Below are 14611 nucleotides of genomic sequence, written 5' to 3'. Positions count from 1 at the left end.
CTTATCCAACTCTGGGGGTTACTGTGAATAAGCTAAAGTCCCAATAAGTCAGCGTGTTCCTTTAAGATGTGGTACTCCAGCATTACAGGGCAGAAGTGGAATAAAAAAAGGATAAAAGAGAAAAGAAAGTGATATTGTGTATGTGAAAGAGAGGAGAGAGAGGTTTAAGTGAGAAAATGAGGGACCGAAAGTACACACAAGGAGGTAGGGTTGTCAAGTTCACATGGGGGAATGTTTCTCAGCAGGAAAAATGATTTCCCTTTCTACACAACCTGCACCGCAGGGGGTTGTACACAGTTTCACTGCATACACCTCCAATTCAAACCCACTTCCGCCTCCCACCTCTTCTCTTCCTACCTCCCACCGCCCCATCTTCCTTCCTCCACGCTTCCTGTACAGTATGCTGCAGGGCAATGGGAGGCAGCCAGAAAGCCTGATAACCAGGAAGCGGTCACATCTGGCCCTCACTAATTCAATTCCACACAAGTTTGCTTTTCCTCCCCATAACATAACCTAATTAAAAAAAGCAGGAATTGGAAGCACATTCATTTCCAATTCATCAACGGGGAGAGAGGCGGACGAAGATTTCTCAAAAGGTTGGGTCTTTTTTAATTAAAATCTAAATTGCTCCACGCTACTTTCAATTATATATTTACTAGAAATGAATCCAAGCGGCAGTGATTACACAAGCCCATATGGCTATCAATACCTCACATTATTAGACACACTTGGAGTATTAGACACACTCCGCACCTTCTGCATTTACAAATTTCAGCGCCCCAAAGACACAGGTGTGACAGGAGTTTTTAATTTTGAGCCTTTCAAACTTTGAGATATCCTCTGTTTTCTGCTGTGCATAGACTTGCAGGATGGACCATAACAAGTTTTCCAGTTATTAACTCCAACTTCTTTCCAATGACAAGTTAAGAAAATTAGAAGTGGTGAAAATGAGGACTTGTGTTCCAGAGTGCAGTTAGTATCAGTTGTTTTTAGTCACACTTACCCATAGCTTTGGTCTCTTCTCCATTGGCATTGAGGATAGAAAACTTAAACTGGGTGCGCACTTCACTTTTTGGACAGCTGACTAAGAACAAGTAAAGTGACAGATAGTCTTTACTCTCCTCATCCAGACCTTTAGGGTTCACACGCAAACACCTGGAGGTAAGAAAAATAAAGAAACATACTGATCAGATAGATAAAGCTAAAAGCGATGTGTCGATTCCTGGATGTATTTTGTATGCAACGTTTGTATGCAACAGTAATATTATTCTATCAGTAATGGCACTCTGGCTATTATAATGTATTTCAGATGTTCTTATTCTGTAAAGACAGTTGCAAATGCTCCATCCTTGGCTTCACAGTCAAATCTATTGATTTCATCCACAATCCTTCACTTGTGCCAAAGTGATGGTTTAATGGTATTGATTTGGCAACACACGCTACTGTTTATAGCATGAAACCTACCCCCCTCTACTTCTCACTAAGGACGCAGCTTTCTAGATAACCTTCCTGAATGAAGGGAGAGATTCCTAAATATATAGATCCAATGTTCCACTTTCTTTCGAAACAGAAAGTGTTGAGTGCATTGATGCTACGGTGAGTCACAGTATTTTTATGCTTACATAGAGCAGCTTCACAAAAGAATCCCTGTGCATTTGTAACTTAGGTATTGTTTGTTGCACAGGCTGTTATATAGTTTTAGAACAGTAACAGTGAAATACATTACCATGGTGATGTGGAAACGTGAAGCATGTGGATTGATCTCACACTTGCAACACAGTAACAATCTTTAGGTGCTGGAGGAAAATTAATATCTATACATATATATTCTGTAATGTATTATTAATTTAGTAGGCAATTGCCCAATAACTCTAATACTCGCCTAATCAAATGACCAATATTGAAAAACTATTGGAAGATAAAAGAAAAAACATTGAAGATTTTTCATACTAATAATATACTGCTAAATGGCTATTCCATTTTTACTGTATTGTACTGTAGACAACAAATTCTACATTCTTGGCATTTTCATGAATCCATCAGAATATACGTCTTTTTATTATAGTTTCAATTTGTGCGTTCTTGCTGTAATGCCTAAAGGTGTGGGGCTGACCTGCAGTACACTCTGGATCTCATTTCTCTAACAGGCATCTATGAGAGAATCGGAAAAACAAGCATTAATGCTGCTGACAGTGAGGTACTGTATTATCCAGAGGGCTAGAAAAGAACAGTCACAATTGTTCACTCAGATAGGATGAAAAGCAGGTAAACCATCTTGGTTGGGCACTTAGAGGAGGAAGGGACTAATGGTATAATGTCCAAAAACAACTTATGTGTTGATGTGGTATTTGAAGAAAAGCCTATTTATTTCTAAATAATGCAGGTAACTTAACAATCCCAGACCCACGGTTGTGTGTTATTTTACCTGAGGCTACAGTCATTACTTTCAGCCCCCTCAAAGTGGCCATGTTTCACTGTTTCTCTGCTTTCTGGAAGCTCTTTTATTAATATGAATGTGTCATTTAAATTCACTGTTCAATATCAAAGTATTGCAATTATATCTTGTATCGGTATCGCTAGGTTACTGTAATGTAACCTAATAAATACAGCAAAGCTGATTATGTGGATCTAATTTGTTGTCATAAGCAGATGTTCACATTAATCTTATCAACCCATCAGTCAACGGGAGAAAGAAAGGCTGACCAGAAGTTCTTTATCCCTGCCACTTTGTCCAGCTCCTTCAGGGGGATCCTGGGGCTTTCCCAGACCAGGTGGGATTAGTAATCGCCCCAGCATGTTCTAGGTCTCAAACTAAGTCCACCAACTCCTTCCAGAGCAAACCAGTCTAAACTGAAATCCTATTGCTTCTAATAAATCTGTATTTTAACAACTGGCTGACCCCTTCTTTCCAGTGCACTGATATAAGCTTTCCTGGGAGGTTGAGCAGTGTGATACCTTGATATTTGGAGCAGATCCTCAGGTACACTTTTTTTTTTAAAATGAAACCACTTTAATACCGCCTTGCCGCTGCAGGCGTTCTGACTACCTCTGTGACTTCTATTCAAGAGATAAGCAAAATGATGATGCCCAAAATGTTCTGACTCTGCCTCTTCTACAAAGCACATGACGTCAGCAATTCCTTTGTGTGTCATGATGAATATGTCAAACATACAGTAAGTCTGAATAGTTAACTGGCTATACATTTTACATTTCAGTATGCTTAAAGTTATGTGTATCACATACACTTTTTTCTGGCATTGATGGTGGTTTTACCTTTCACTCTGAGCCTATTGCAATGTGAGAAAGTGAAGATGCAGCCAGACTAAATTCAAGAATAACAAAGTGCTACAGAAATTATTATTCCAAACATGCGTGTAAGTAATACAGACTAGATGAAGGTAGACTAGATGCCACTGAAGCAGGCAATTGGATGCTTCAATCTCTTGAAAACAATGTTCTACCTCTACAAGTGGATAATACTTTAGAGAGTTGTTGGAGAAAATGTTCTACAACAACTCTCTCTCAGAGCAGTATCAATATTTGATGGCTACAATGAGCAGCCTCCACTAACCATTTGAGTTTGTCGTTGGCTCCCGAGGAGAAAGTGGAGCTTTTGATGACCTCTCCCATCTCCTCACTACAGAAGCTAAAGTTGTTAGCTTCTGTTCGGTCCACATGTAGGAGAACTTCACCACTTTGATCTGTGCAGAAAAGACACAGGAAGAGCTGAAACCCGATCTCTAATTTTTTTTTTTATATATTTATCTAGTCTATATGGGTAAGTGGTATTTGGTCAGCCTGTACATCAAAACTGCCTTTCATCTTAATAAACACTGACAACAAACGGAGGGAAAGAAGAAAGGATATTGTAAAAGCAATTTTTCAAGAGAGGAGATGAAAAAACACACATCATCAATGACATACTTTATCTGTCTTGGCTTTTAACAGGAAAGTGATGCCTGAACTAGCAAAGCCTGTGCTGCATTGACTAAAACAAAACACAATTTCACGATATAGGTAACCTTTAAACAAAGCTTGAAATGACACCAAATTAGGCTTGTTGATAGAATTATTGAAAACACAGTTACTGGAGAAATCCAAACATGATTGATTCCATTCAACTGCTCATTGACCAGTCACATAAAATATGAAGCTTAACGGATTATTGATTTATACTTAAAGTGAATTTCTTTTGTCTCGATAGACAGGCTTACTTTCAGATACAACGCCCACCTCCACAGAGCAAATGTGAGCTTCATTTTTACAACAACAAAAAATATTCAACAGCTGTCTTACTCACAGTTAGCTCCATTTAATATTATGCAAAAAAAAATCTTGACAGAACACAAACAAAATGGACTATCAATGTGAGTTATGCTCTCCATGCAGCAATGTGCTCCTATCTCATCCTGCGGAAAACATGCGCTCCCTCCTCACCTGAGTATAACACCAGCTCTCAGCCACCTGACCGCTGGACATTTCCGCCGGGGGGGGGGGGGGGGGTGTTGGGGCTCTGGACATTGCCAGCCTTGATGCAGAGATGACCTGAATGGGGCCAGAGCACTAGCCAGGTGTGGGCTGAGGTCCTATGGGGTGCTATGGGGAGGGAAGGGCCAATAATCAGACAAGCTGGCCGCCTCTTAAACAACACCTGCCATACGGAGAGCTGCAGAGAGATGAATCCAGAACAACAGGACGTCCAGACTCCAAAATAGCTACAGTCGCTCTGTAGGGACACAAAAACACAGTCATTAAAATAACTTTAAACTGTTAAAGGGCATTACCTTGAAAAGCTGTGACCTTGTGTGAGTGCTAGTGTGTCCGTGTCTGTGTTTCAGAATGTCAAGGCAATTCGTAATTGAATGGTTAGTCTAATTAAGCGGTATTTCCTAGTAAGTAGGAGTAAGGGGTCTGAATTCATTTGCTTTAAAGGAAGCTTCAACATTCAAAGCACAGCAGCGGCACGAGCTCTGCTTCACTGGGGGAAGCCTTTCTTTATCTGCGTGTGGTTTCGTCTTTGTTTTGCTTTGAGAGGAGCAGAGCGCTGTGCCTGCCATCTGATTCCAGCAACGGTGAATGGGTGCAGCCTGGCTGAAGTGAAGTGCAAGACTTTCATCTCAAGCTGCCAGTCTGTACTCACACAAACACACCCACAAGGCCATGCAGTACTTTTAAATGCCAGTGCTGGCGAAGAAAGGTCAAAGTTGTTTTTTTATAAGAACCTGCATTCAGGATTTTTTTTTTTTATTCAGAAATGCTGTGATTGAGATTTACACTGCAACATCACCTCCCACTTTCTGTTCCTGGCAACCAAGCGACACCTCATTGTTTTTATCTAATTTCTGGTCCTTCCCTACACTGGCAGTCTCATGGGATAAAAATACAAAGAAAAAGGAACATGTTTCGTTTCAAACCTTCATCTCTCTGCTGCCTTAAAATCTAATTTCCGCTGGTTTCATGCTCTGCTCCTCCCAAGTTCCTCTCCACATATTTCATACCTAAGTCGACACAAGGTCTCAGGATCTGGCTTTTCTCACTCAACCTGCACGTCCCCCCCTATCTCCTGCCAAAGAAACCCTTCCACTCCGCTTCTTAATTAGTGGCTGATTGAAAGAGAAGTTCAGGACCTGAGAAAACTTGGCAGAAAGTGAGTGTCAGACCCAGAGTGCAGAGAGACAGAGCAAGAAATGAGAGAAATGGGTGAAAAGTTAGACAGACCTCGGTGAGTGGATTGTAGACAGGTGTGGCCACCTCAGCAGCTCTAGACCCAGACACGACTTAATTAATGTTTAGAGATAACGCCCCCTTTTCTTCTTTTGTGCTATTTGTATCTGATGAAAAACACTGGTGGCATTTTCACTCAGTAAAACAATAAAATATTAATCACAAAAGTTGGGAGAACACGGCTGCACTGATTTGCAATTTAAATAACCTGAGACTTCCTGGCAATTAATTATAGTCTATATGAGTGAGTGAGGACGTATACATAGATTTCCATACACACTTGTGCTTCTGTGTGTCATCATCCGGGCTTTGTTTCACAGCCTATCTGAAGCACAATTTACCAAGTGCTTTTCTTGTATTCTGTCCCTTACAGAGCAACATGAATGCCAAGTTATCACACGGAATCAATTTAAGAAAAGATGACAACACTGGCACCACTGCTAACAGCCTCACATCTTTCTAAACAGACCCAGATGACACTTACCAGAGTAAAGCTAAGGATGGGTTTTTTCATCCTTTTCACGAGAAACATCCTTTCTTTCCTTTAGAAGAAATATCTTCAGACAGTTCATTTGTCATGTGAATCAGATGATGACAGCATGAATGGGAAGAATGACTAATAATGATAAAGCACACAGTGATAAAGCACACAGCATAGAGAAAATACATATTGTCACATGGCAGGCAGAGTTTTACAAAAACGTGTCAAGTAAGTCAGTAATGGAGGTGCTGTGCTTCAGATAAGGTGGTGTTTGTTGGGCTCCATCAGCATCTCATAGGTAGGATAAAAAGCAGTGGAAATAAGGATGAGGGGAATGGTGCTGGCTGAGAGAGAGTGATGCAGAAAGAGAGCAAACTAGTTCAGATTCCACACAGGATACATCTGAATCTCTTCTCTGGCAAATACAGCAAACTAAAAAAGCAGCCAGCTTATCATATTGCATACATGCATACAGTACAAAGGTCCGGCAGTGAATAGGACATTGTGAGGCCTATAAAGTTCAATTCTCACTGGGATTCAACAGTACAATTTCAGAGGGTTGCTGACGCTTTGCATTGCACTGTGGTATAGTAGACGGTGTATAAAGGACAAACTGAACATAACAAGCTTCACAAAGACAGTATTTACTGCATGGCTTTTTCACATAATCATGTCGTGTCAGTAGATAATGACCGTATCTACCTTTATACAAATCAAAAAAGTTATGCAACATTGTGATTTAATATATGACGTCATGCTGCATATCATGATTTTGTTTGTTACGAATCATCTGTAGATAATGTCTTTTTTGCTTGATTTGATTTGATAAACGATTAGCAAAACTGTTGCCGATTCATTTTCCGGTGAATAAAAAAAGGACCACCTGAAATCATCACTATCAGTTGTACACTACATTTAGAATTTTTTCACCGGTTTACCTTGCTGTCAGACAGCCCTTCTCAGCGGGAGCTGAAGCCATTATCTATGCTCTCATCAAAGCCACCAGACTCCTTTGATGAAAACAGTAATTTTACCTAGCAAAACACGGGACTTGCTGGTCTACGGCTGCTAGAACGGTTAGTTTGTTTGTGACTTTGGTGTTGTAAAGGGTTATTATATAATGACTGAAATGAATGAAAAGCATGCTCCTGTCATTTTATGGTAACACATTATATTTCATAATAAAATATAAAAAACTGGATTTAAACACAGTTACTTTGACATCACTCAAGTTGTATAGAGCTGAGAGTTTCACTAACAGCTTTCTTGGCTGAACTGGGACTTTGAAAACCCACAGAGCAGTCACCACAAAATCAAGAAACAAACTAATTTGTAAGATTGTGTGTGTTTGTGTTCTTTATGTACAATGCAGTCCATTTATATTCATTACAGAGAGACAGTCTGCTCTCCCTCTGCCAGTCCAGCCTCCATCTCTCTGTCACACACCTCAACACGCCAGGGAGGAGAGTCTGACAAACCAACAGACAGATAGGTTCAACTTCCTCTGTATAAACAAGAGCTAAGCAAGGTGATGCCGGATCTGCCTCCCACATCAGCATGAGAGCCGGAGGCCACCGGCTACTCAGATACTGACCAGACTGTTACAGCCGCACCACATCACAAGCTCATGTTAGTCAACACATGATACTCAGCTCATGGTGTAATAAAGCATGTGCCGTGATATTAACTCCATCTGTAAATTTTAAATGGTGATAGCATATATTTCTGCACATATGTTACCTCCATCTGCAAATCTGATAATGGGAACAGCTTACAATGCATATTTACACTCGAGGACACATTTCTGTGCATTTGTTTTTCCATCTGTGCTTGTGACAATCTGAATAGCTGGTGATGTCGTCTGCACAGCCATTCCAACCTGCAAATCTGTCTGTGAAGACAATGCATATTTAGCTGGTTTATTTTCAATATGTTCAGCTGTCAAAGTGTTATTATTAATTCTATAAGTAGTACTTATGCAAAAACAAATTACCAGCACTTTTCTTAATGTTCATATTTAAGGTGTATCTACTGTAATTTAGAAAATCCTAGGGGTTTATATTCTTCACAGTGACCATTCATACTCACTTTGTCAGGTTCAGCACTCTAGAAAAAGAGTTGCATGCAAAACGTCAGTATGTTAACTTTCACGTTAACTATTGGATGTTAACATGCTGACGTTTAGCATTTGACATTAAGCTTGTTAGCACATATTATGTTCAGTATCTGTAAATTATTTGTTTTCTCTTATAAATTCTCTTACAATAACATTTTCAACGTAGACATTTTGAAGTGAAAAAAGCACAGGGGTGAATATTAAGAGGAATAATGGCTGAATGTGTCAACAAGAGATATTCCACTTTGACGTTGCCAAAGAGCCACGCAGTTAGCATGTCTTCTATTGAACAAGTCTGACACCAACTTCTTCCATAATATGATATACTGAACAAGGGGGAAATTTACTTTGCCATAAAGCTAAGACACTAATCTGTTTCATCATCTATAATATTTTTTCCATATCAATATTTCTGAACAACGCTGGTGAGTGTGGCTACACAGAGCCAGTTCATTGTGATATAACACAAGTCCAGCAGCCCGGTGGTCAAGACACATAATATCACTAACTTATCGCAATGTCCAAAGTTCAATTCCAGCCAGGGACCTTTGTTGCATGTCATACCCCTCTCTAGCCTTATGTTACCTGTCTGATCTCCACTGTCATGATCACATTATGGCAACATCCAAAAAACAAGCCTGTAGCTTTAATATCCCTAAAAATAAAGTCACTGTAAAGAGTCCTGCAGGCTGTGTTCTGCCCTGGACATTTCTATTTAATTAGATGTTTTATACAACTATTCATTTAAAAAGGTACATAAGATAACTTTACAGTTGCTTTTCAATGTTGAGATGCAGACACTATAATTGCTGGCAGTGGTGGAAGAAGTACTCAGATCTTGTAGTAATAGTAGCAAAACCACAGAGTAGAAATACTCTGTTACAAGTAAAAGTCCTGCATTAAATCTTTACTAGTAAGTACATAAGTATGGGCATCAAAATGTACTTAAAGTACCTAAGGTAAAGTAACTATTATGGAAAATAGCCAGTTTCATTCAATATATCACATAACCATAATTATTGATGCATTAATGTGTTCATCACTTAAATGTTGCAGCTGGCAAAGGTAACCACTTACTTTATGTATTCCATCTGCTGAGTAGCCTGGGAATTTCCCCCCAGGGATCCATTAAGTTTTATCTTAACCTACAATTATACATCATTTATTTGTTTATTTATGTATTGTGTTTTGTATTATTACATCTGCAAAGTAACTTAAGTTATCAGATTATTGTAGTGGAGTAAAAGTATAAAGTAGCAGAAAATGGAAATAATCAAGTAAAGTACAAATAATTTCACATGCAGCTCCATCAATAGATTAGTATGAAATAGTTAAGTTTATCTAAAAAATCCTTCAGTATGGCCATATGGCAGGGACTTTAGGCGGCCAGGCCTGCTGTGAAATAGGAGGTGAAGAGTGACAGAATAGAGAGATGGAAAGCCTTCTGGAATTCATTACAGCTATTGCTGAGACTATCAAAAAGAGAAAATAAATGTATTATAAAAAAGACTAAACAGAAACACACACTTCACTCTACATGCGAGCACACAAGCACTTACAGACAGACAGACAGACAGACACACACACACACACACACACACACACACACACTACCTAACTTGCTAAATGAAAGGGAAACATCAATTACAGAGAACTTCCAACTAGCCTCTCCCTCAGGGAACTGCTTCCTACTGGAAGATAAGTTAAATGGGTGGCACGGTGCAGAGACACCAGCACCAGGACAGGGGGTGGAGCTGTGTGATTTGGCTGCTGCAGAAAAGGAAGGGATCACATCAGGGATCCTGGAGTGTTTAGAGGGTCACCTTGTGCGACAATAGGCAGCGAGCGAAACAGTGAGGTACAGAGACGGGCTGCAGAGTTTAGAGGGACAGGCTACAAAGGCTGAAATCATGCCAAAAAGCTGAGGCTTAGTAACTGAGTGTTGCAAGTTTAAGCGTATGTGTGACGCATTTCTGAACGTAAAACAAGCGCCCACATGCTAGCTCACCTTTCCACAGCTTAGAGTCAACCCTGTGCTCTGATAACAAACCCCCCACCATCACTGTCCTCTTCCCTCCAGTGCTGGTGAGAAATCTGACAGATGGTTAATGCAGCCTGTTCATTATGAGGTCCGATGGCATTAAAAGTGGACGGGAGCTGCAATGAAAGCTTACAGGGAGCATGTGCAGATGCATCCGGGGGATCAGCAAGATTGATCAAGTGAAGTAGCTGACTCCCATTTCTAAAACTCATACACAGCTGGCTGGAGGCGCACTTCCTGTCAAATAAGCGCGCACGCACACACACACACGCACGCACACACACACACACACACACACACACACACACACACACACACACACACACACAGACAGACAGACAGACAGGGATCATATGACAGAAGTGATTCCAACTCTTGTTATGAGAGATTCAGAAATCAGGAGTTTCGGCATCAGACATGAGAGAGGAAAGCAGTGCAGAGGAAAACCTTAACTGTATGAGAAGCTGCCGCAGGTGAGACTGGCAAGCAAAAACAGGCAGAGGGAAGGAGAAATTCCTCTCAGTTGTGAGAGGAATTTCACAACTGTGAGCCTTGACACACATGTGTGAACAAGGCTGGATGTGGAGCATGTATGAAAACATGTCCGCTGCAGAACAATGTCTGTCCATCTTGCCCGAGGCACTGCTGATAGGCCCCGTTTACACGATGACCCTCGCGGGTGAAAACGACAAAATATTCAAATCAGATATACCTTTCGTTTATACGGCGACAGCGTTTTTGGGGCTTAAAAGTGCAAAAAAGTGAAACCACCCTCCAGAGTGGAAATCGTAAAAACGCTCCACCGTCGCGTTTCCGTCTAAAGGGTAAAAACGGAAAAGTCTGAAGACAGCGGTGTAGAGAGAGACGAGAAAAAGGCGTTCAGGTAGTCTGTTGTTACGGAGTAGGCTACAGAAATTATAGGCTCCTGTTATCTAAAAGATTTTCAATGTAATGGCTCAATATTTAAATGATTTCAACAATGTGGATAAGGTTGTTATAGTTCGATGACCATATGTAGGCTATTCATTTGAGCCAGCTGCCAGAGTAGGCTACAATGTTGCGGATGAAGAGAAAGAGAGAGAGCGAGTGGCAGCGGGCAGAGGAGGGTCTGCTTCAGCCTCCTCTGCCCACTGCCTCTCGCTCTCAAGCAGTGGCTGAGGGGCTGCGAGGCTCAGGATATTGGTAGTGCTCCCGTGGGTGCTGTGCTGTGGCTTACCACGGTTGACGGTGTCGGTCTGTCTGTCCAGACAAAATTGTCAGCTTTTGTTGTTCGCTTCAACATGTTTTGGTTTTACGCTACTAAGGAGAGAAGCAGAAGGAAGGTTCTACGCAGGCGCGTGGAATTGGTGGTGTTGTGTGGCAGTGCCACCTAGCCGCCTGGCGTGCATACTACATCGAATTTCACACACTTTTGCGTCACCATATGCACGCAGATTTCCCCCCCAAAACTCTTTTCTAAACATTTTCTCTTCAGATTGTTTCCTACTAAACATAGCCTCAGTCAGAGAGGGTGAAAACAGGGATAAGAGAATGCCGGGAACAGTGGGCACACATGCATGACAGGGCTGAGTGTGAACTGGGGAGACACTGGAGTGTGTCGGATCCAGGGACGCAGGAGGTGTGATGGATTAAGAGGCGCTAGCAGAGACAGAGGCCCTCCCACCGTGGAGCAAACCCGGGTGAAAGAACATCACCATCCCTCTCCATATCACTGATGGTCTCCTTGCTCGATCTCTTTCTTCTGCCTCCTTATTTCTCCCCTTTTTAAACCTAAACTCCCCCATTTTCTCTGCCTCTCTTAAACTCAGTTTTGCTTTAAAACCGGGCAACCATGCCAGCGCCACACTTTTTTCTTATTGCTTCAGTCCCACATTTTGATCACATTTCCTACTTTCAAAGATATGAAATTGAGAAAAGTATTAATTTGTGTAGGTAAGATAACAGAAATTACCATAAGAAGTCTCACATCAAGAAAGTGAGACAGCTTATCCCAAATGATTACCGTAATGTTAATATCTTAGGGGCATTTCACATCATTAAGTCTACCTAGCACTACTATGGTTGGTAATATTAATTAACTGAATCCTGGTGTCACCTTAAAAGGGGTGATAGAATGATTATATAGTGTATTTCCACAGTTCCTTAAGGTCTCCTAATAGGGTATGTAACATTGATTGGACTGAAAATTGCCTGGTTGCTATTCTATGGGCCCTTATGTATCCCTGTGTTTTGGCTCTATTTGGAACAAGAGCTTTTCTTCCAAATATGGTATGCTCATGAATATTTAGATGAGCTGCATGCTGATTGGTTGAGCGAACCACATACACATACATTGGAGACGAGACAGCAGGTCTCAAATTTCAGACACTGCAATGTTTTGTTACTAAATTCACTTCTGAGACTTTTTTATGCGAGAAATCAAGTATATAAAGCTCAAATATGGGCCGTTTTACAAAAATTGATGGCTAATTGCAAATTTGGTAAGACGTGTCGGACTTCAGGAGCTCCACACAGTCTGATGAGACAGTGGCAGCCCGCTGCGCCCAATACCCAGGGCAAAAAAAAGCGTTTCTGGGTTACTGGACTACCGGGGCTTGGGGCTCCGCGGAGCTGGCCGGCTGCCGGCATAACTATAGTATATTTACAGTTTGAATTTCGTCACGCAACTTATATTACAGCTACCCTAAGGTCTTACAAAGCTAACACTTGCGTCCGATTTCAATTTAATGCATTTTTGTGAATGTGAGGGGTTTTGTTCGCTGCTAGTGTCCCTTCAATCCTATAGGTAAAGATCACGGCTAGCTAGCTACACTTTCGGCATAACTATAGTATATTTACACTTTGAATTTCGTCACACCACTTATATTACTTATATTAATATATTACTTACAAAGCTAACACTTGTCCCTTCAATCCTATGCGTAAAGATTGTGGCTAGCTGCAGGCCCTGGAGCTCCATCAGGGCCTCGGCATTTGGTAGTCCAGTAACCCAGAAACGGTGACTTTGCGCGGGTATGGAGCGCCACAGGCTCCCGGTCGTGACGGAGCTCCATCTAGCTCACAGCGGGCCGGGGTCTGTGAAGGAGGACAAGCCGGGCGGCGAGGCAGCACCGGCCGCTGTCACGTTAGCCTGCTGAGCTCCTGCTGAGCTCCTGCTGAGCTCCGACACACAGTCGGACAAAATTTGCAATTAGCCATCAATTTTCATAAAACGGCACATATTTGACCTCTACATAGTTGATTTCTCATATAAAAAAGTCTCAGAAGTGAATTTAGTAATTAAATAGCAGATGAACAATGTATAACATTTCTGAGATCTGCGTGACCTAGATTCAGAAGACTAAGCTGACCTCAGGTCAGTGGTGTAGCCTGTGTAAATTTTGGGGCATGACAAAGGTAGAGACTAGAGCCAAATAAGGTTGGAGTTGAGGAGTTGACGTCAACTTTTAGCTTTGTTAAGATTTGCCCGTTTTCAGCAGCAGATTCAAATTGTGAGATTTGCAGAGGAAAGAGGTGTCAATGGGATTTTGAGGTTCTATGCATGTCCTATTTACCCTCCAAACATCGTTTTTCAACTATGACAAGGTAAAATCTCTTTTGCATTCTATCACCCCTTTAAGATATAAGTAGTCATTGCATTAATGTTTTGGACTACATTTCTAAGAGATCACTTCACAGTGTTGCTAGTAGTTTGACGGAAGACTAACAGCAGTTATCAAAATACATAAAGACTATAAAGTGGCACAAGTATAGTCATGCCAAAAACCATCATATCTTTGATTAAGTTAAGTTAAATCATAACGATATCATTACTCTATAACTTTTTTGATTATTCAAACATGCCACATAGGAAGCAGTGCAATGGTAAAACCTTGGTGACATAAGAGAAAAAAATCTCAGCTCTCATCGCTACATCATCATTCATCATTTGATATAATCAATGGCCTACAGTGGCTCGAAGATTGCCTTGCCATCATCCTTTCTTCTCTCTCCCTATCTCTCCATCCTTTCTGATCTTCCACAAACCTCTGTTTCGCTCATTTGCAGAGCTGACCAGCTGCTGTGTGCCTCAGTGTCTCTATAAAGGTCCAAAAGAAGTCTAAATGTAAACACAAACAAAAGAGCAGCTCCAAAACAACACTTACCTACACATTTAAGCAAGTCATTTACTTTAACTACAGTCAAAATGTTGGTCTCTGTACATTCCCCGTATTTGCCACAAAGCTGCAATCTGTGAATGAATGTCTGA

At 41.1% G+C, this 14611-nt stretch overlaps 1 protein-coding gene across 3 annotated transcripts in view; it reads right to left on the bottom strand.

Moving 5' to 3' along the window:
* The window catches only part of spop (speckle type BTB/POZ protein), a 50604-nt gene extending 46079 nt beyond the window's left edge, over positions 1 to 4525 (bottom strand). For 2 of the 3 annotated variants that reach the window (XM_078269191.1, XM_078269193.1), the window contains exons 1-3: positions 4438 to 4525; positions 3572 to 3701; positions 1004 to 1155 (exon numbers count right to left, since the gene is read on the bottom strand). In XM_078269191.1, the coding sequence (XP_078125317.1) occupies positions 1004 to 1155; positions 3572 to 3630 (211 nt within the window). In that variant the 5' untranslated portion in view covers positions 3631 to 3701; positions 4438 to 4525. Of the gene's footprint in view, positions 1 to 1003; positions 1156 to 2113; positions 2152 to 3571; positions 3702 to 4437 lie in introns of those variants that run through there. The other variant, XM_078269192.1, reaches the window with a different exon arrangement.
* Positions 4526 to 14611: the final 10086 nt, after the last annotated feature.

The sequence above is a fragment of the Sander vitreus genome, chromosome 15 (assembly GCF_031162955.1).
Source record: "Sander vitreus isolate 19-12246 chromosome 15, sanVit1, whole genome shotgun sequence".
NCBI lineage: Eukaryota > Metazoa > Chordata > Actinopteri > Perciformes > Percidae > Sander > Sander vitreus.
Note: the sequence above shows the minus strand (reverse complement) of the source record. Positions and strands in the feature narration are given on the sequence as shown.